The 3923-nt window shown below is 34.7% G+C and overlaps 1 protein-coding gene across 1 annotated transcript in view; it reads left to right on the top strand.

Annotated features, from left to right (window-relative positions):
- LOC106869240 (uncharacterized) overlaps positions 1-3043 on the top strand; it is a 22571-nt gene extending 19528 nt beyond the window's left edge. Inside the window, exon 5 of the mRNA XM_014914892.2 lies at positions 2542-3043. Within this exon, the coding sequence (XP_014770378.1) occupies positions 2542-2712 (171 nt within the window). The 3' untranslated portion in view covers positions 2713-3043. The remainder of the gene's footprint in view (positions 1-2541) is intronic.
- The last annotated feature ends 880 nt before the right edge of the window (positions 3044-3923 follow it).

Genomic DNA, 3923 nt, shown 5'->3' with positions numbered 1-3923 from the left:
TTAGATAGATACATATATACACATATATATATATATATATATATATATATATATATATATACATATATATACACACATATATATACATATAGATATATACATATATATACACACATATATATTCATATATATATATACACACATATATATACATATATATTCATATATATACACATATATATACGGAAAATGAACCTCCATCAACTATTCTGCCTATATGTCTGTGCATACCTTTCAATACCATGTATGCCATAAGGTCTGCAAATCTAACGGAAGCCTCAAAATACATTTTAAGATCCACAACGATCAGAACTTAACTGCAGCTCTTGGTTGTCCAAATCGGATATGCATTCTATGTGGATGTCTTTTCAAAACATTCTCTGGTTTAAAAAGCTACATCAGACACCATGATTGTTCTAAGGTATAGGTACAGGAGGTGGTCAGATTCTGCATAAGGAGTAGACAACCACCATACATGTGTGTGTGCGTGCATGTGGGCGTGCGTACGTGTGTGTATATACATGTATATATACATACTTAAAAATGTAAACTGGCATATATCAAAAGAATGTGTGATTAATAAATGGTTAATAATCAAGGCGAAATACTTCTTAAGCACTCTGCAGATAAAATTACACCAACCTATCAAAAAGTCTTGTGGTCGGTATTGTACTCCAAGTAATCCGAAATCAAATCCGTCATCAGTCAAACGTTTAAATTCATGGTTCTAGTACCCAGTTAAGATGGTAGGATTTTGCAGAGTAATACATAAAATAGACAGAAATAATGGATTATATACATTTTTTTATGTATTATAGGCTTACAGCTGTTTCAGATATGAGTTTGGGTGCGTTCATAGTTCAATCTTATCAATCGATCGATATATAGGGAACCACCAACCGAAAGCTATCTTCGTCAGAGCCGAAACAAGTCTACTGCCAAAGAAAACGGCTGGTGGTTCTCTATACGTATTCAGTCGATCGATCAATCGATTGATAAGATTGAACTACCAAAGCACCCAAACGCATATCTTAAACATATAAATAAATGTATATAATACATTATTTTTGTCTATTATATACAGGCATATATGTGTGTGTGTGTGCGCGCGCGCGTGTATCGAGACGCCATAGACTTCCATTTTTCGTGATCGTCAAATTAATACACCTTGTTTGCTGTTCCCTCACTTGTCTCTCTGGCTGTTTTTGTTTTATTGTTTGTACAATCCTAAACCCACCCCCGTGCGCGCGAGCGCTCATACAATACAGTATTATAGATCCATTAGTTCAACCGATTGGTAAAATCGGTTGAGATGAATTTATAATACTTTATCTATAGGTGCCTGATGTTTTATTTTATGACTTATGAATTCTTAGACGGCTGTATGTGTGTGTGTGTGTGTGTGTGTGTGTGTGTGTGTGTGTGTGTGTGTGTGTGTGTGTGTGTGTGTGTGTGTGTGTGTGTGTGTGTGTGAGAGAGAGAGAGAGAGAGAGAGAGAGAGAGAGAGAGAGTGCGGAAGAGAGAAAAGAAGAGAGAGAGGTGAGAGCGGAAGACATCCACTACAGGCGGAGATAATTTAATACATTCAGCCATTATGCTGTATGGTAATTGATAGGCTTGTACTTGTCTATGTTGCTCAAATACATACCGTTGGCCTCTCCAAGTTCTTTCTCTTTGAAGGAAAAGGGCGGCGGTGAGCTGGCAGGGTAGTCAGAGCGTCGGATAAAATATTTTGAGATTTGTGTTCAAATCCCGCCGAGGCCTACTTTGCTTCTTATCCTTTTGGGTTCTGTAATATAAAAGACCAATCAGCTACTGGGACCGATGGTATCAACTAACCTCCACTGCTTTCAAAATTGCTAGCTTTGTGTCTAAATAAGAAACAATATAACTCAAAGAAAGAAAGAAAGGGGCCGTATCTTCAAGACTGGTTTTTCTCGCAAAACATTTTTAGAAACTGAGTGATGATGAATGAATCAATCAGTGATAAACGATATTCTTTAAGGGCGGTGCACTGGCAGAATCGTTAAAAGCATCGGTAAGTCTTCTGACTCTACCTTCTGAGTTCAAATTCCGCTGTCAGGTCAACTTTGTCGTTCATCCTCTCCGGAGTTCATAAGTAAAATACCAATCAAGTATTTGGGTCGTTGCAATCGACTAACCCCTCTTCCAAAATCCAGGCGTTGTGCCTATAATTTTATACCTTGTCCCTGGGCAGTAAGGCTCAGTTTTCATGTCGCATAAATGACGAAGATCACAAAATTCTCCTGAATGGGAAAGTCCATTCAAGACAAACAACTTTAAGTGGGTGGGACAAGTCGATTACATCGACTCCAGTACTTTATTTTATTGACTCCGAACGGATGAAAGACAAAGTTGATCTCGGTGGGATTTGAACTCAGAACGTAAAGAGCCTTACAAAACGTCACTAAGCATTTTGTTCGACGTGCTGTCGATTCTGCCATCTCACCACCTTTGTGCATGTGTTAAAAACAATTTAATGATATTCTGTTTAAAATATTATCCATTTATCATTTTCAGCTTTCTGAGAAATATATGGAGAAAGACTTACAGAAATTGCGTCATTTCGTCCAAGAAGCTACTCTCCAACAGCATGAAGATTTTGTCTTGAAAATGTTAACAAGAACTTCAGCAGAACTAAACCAAATTCAGGGGATTGTTGTGGGTGTTTCAGACAACGCTGGTTATTAAATATTTTAATATTTTAATCAACCTAAGTTCTGAATCGAAACAATCTCTCTCAAACACATACTCTTTCCTTTTCTCACTCTCTCGTAGACCTTTGAATTCTTCATCTCTCACCAAACATTTTAAACTGTATATATCATCATCATCATCGTTATATACGATCAAGTCATGTACGATTTGTGGTGACTATTTAAAATACTCATATATATCTCCCGTTGTACTAATACGTTTGTCTGAATTCTTTGTATTATATATATATATATATACACATCTCTGTGTGTATGTTTGAATATTAAATGTATATGAAATATATCTTAAGTTTAATATTGTTTATTTCAACTACATAGACAAACAACTAGTATCAATGCTAATAAAACTACAAAATAAATAAATAAATAAATGAATAAAACAGCGTTTGTTTTATATTCATCAAATTCTCTTATGCAACTTTTTTTCCTTCTAACTACTATAAATATTTTGCATTATATTATCGTTCCTATTGTGGTATGTCTACGATTTTTGTGAATTGTTATAACAAAAATTTCATTTTCTAAAAACTCAATCATATATCTAATATTTTCTTACAATTGAATTGGTTTCATAAATCTATCATTGTAATCATAAGCTATATGTAGATTTGGGATAGAGATATTACCAAATTCATCAACATTTCCTTAAAATATTTCCGAATTCGGAGTTTTGATCCTTCGACACCGTGACATTCGGTATTCTGTGTTTTTTTAGCTTTTCAAGCTTTCGGTATCTTAATTTTTTAGTTTTCTCGCATTCGGCCGAAACGTATCGCTATAGTATTTCTAGTTCACACAAAACCGAAACGTATTGCTATGATATTTCTAGTTCCAGAACGTTGGTAAACTGCATTGGCAATATTTGGAGTTATTTCGGTTAAAGGTTTTATTTAATTTCGTATGTGTATTTCGTGTGCAAGATTCTTGATGTGGATACGTGTGTTGAAAGAAATACAATTAAACCTTGGGAGAGGCATTATGCCGGTAATAAACACACGCACTGATTCAGTCCTTTATTAATTTATAAACAGTATATAGTTTTTTGTTAAATAATTTCATTGCACTCTTGCAATCTCTTCAGTAACTTGTCTCTCCACTTCCATTTATTTTGAATTCAAAATAAATGGAAGTGGAGAGACAAGTTACTGAAGAGATTGCAAGAGTGCAATGAAATTATTTAACAAA

Source organism: Octopus bimaculoides, chromosome 2, assembly GCF_001194135.2.
Source record: "Octopus bimaculoides isolate UCB-OBI-ISO-001 chromosome 2, ASM119413v2, whole genome shotgun sequence".
NCBI lineage: Eukaryota > Metazoa > Mollusca > Cephalopoda > Octopoda > Octopodidae > Octopus > Octopus bimaculoides.
This window is presented reverse-complemented; position numbering and strand designations above follow the sequence as displayed.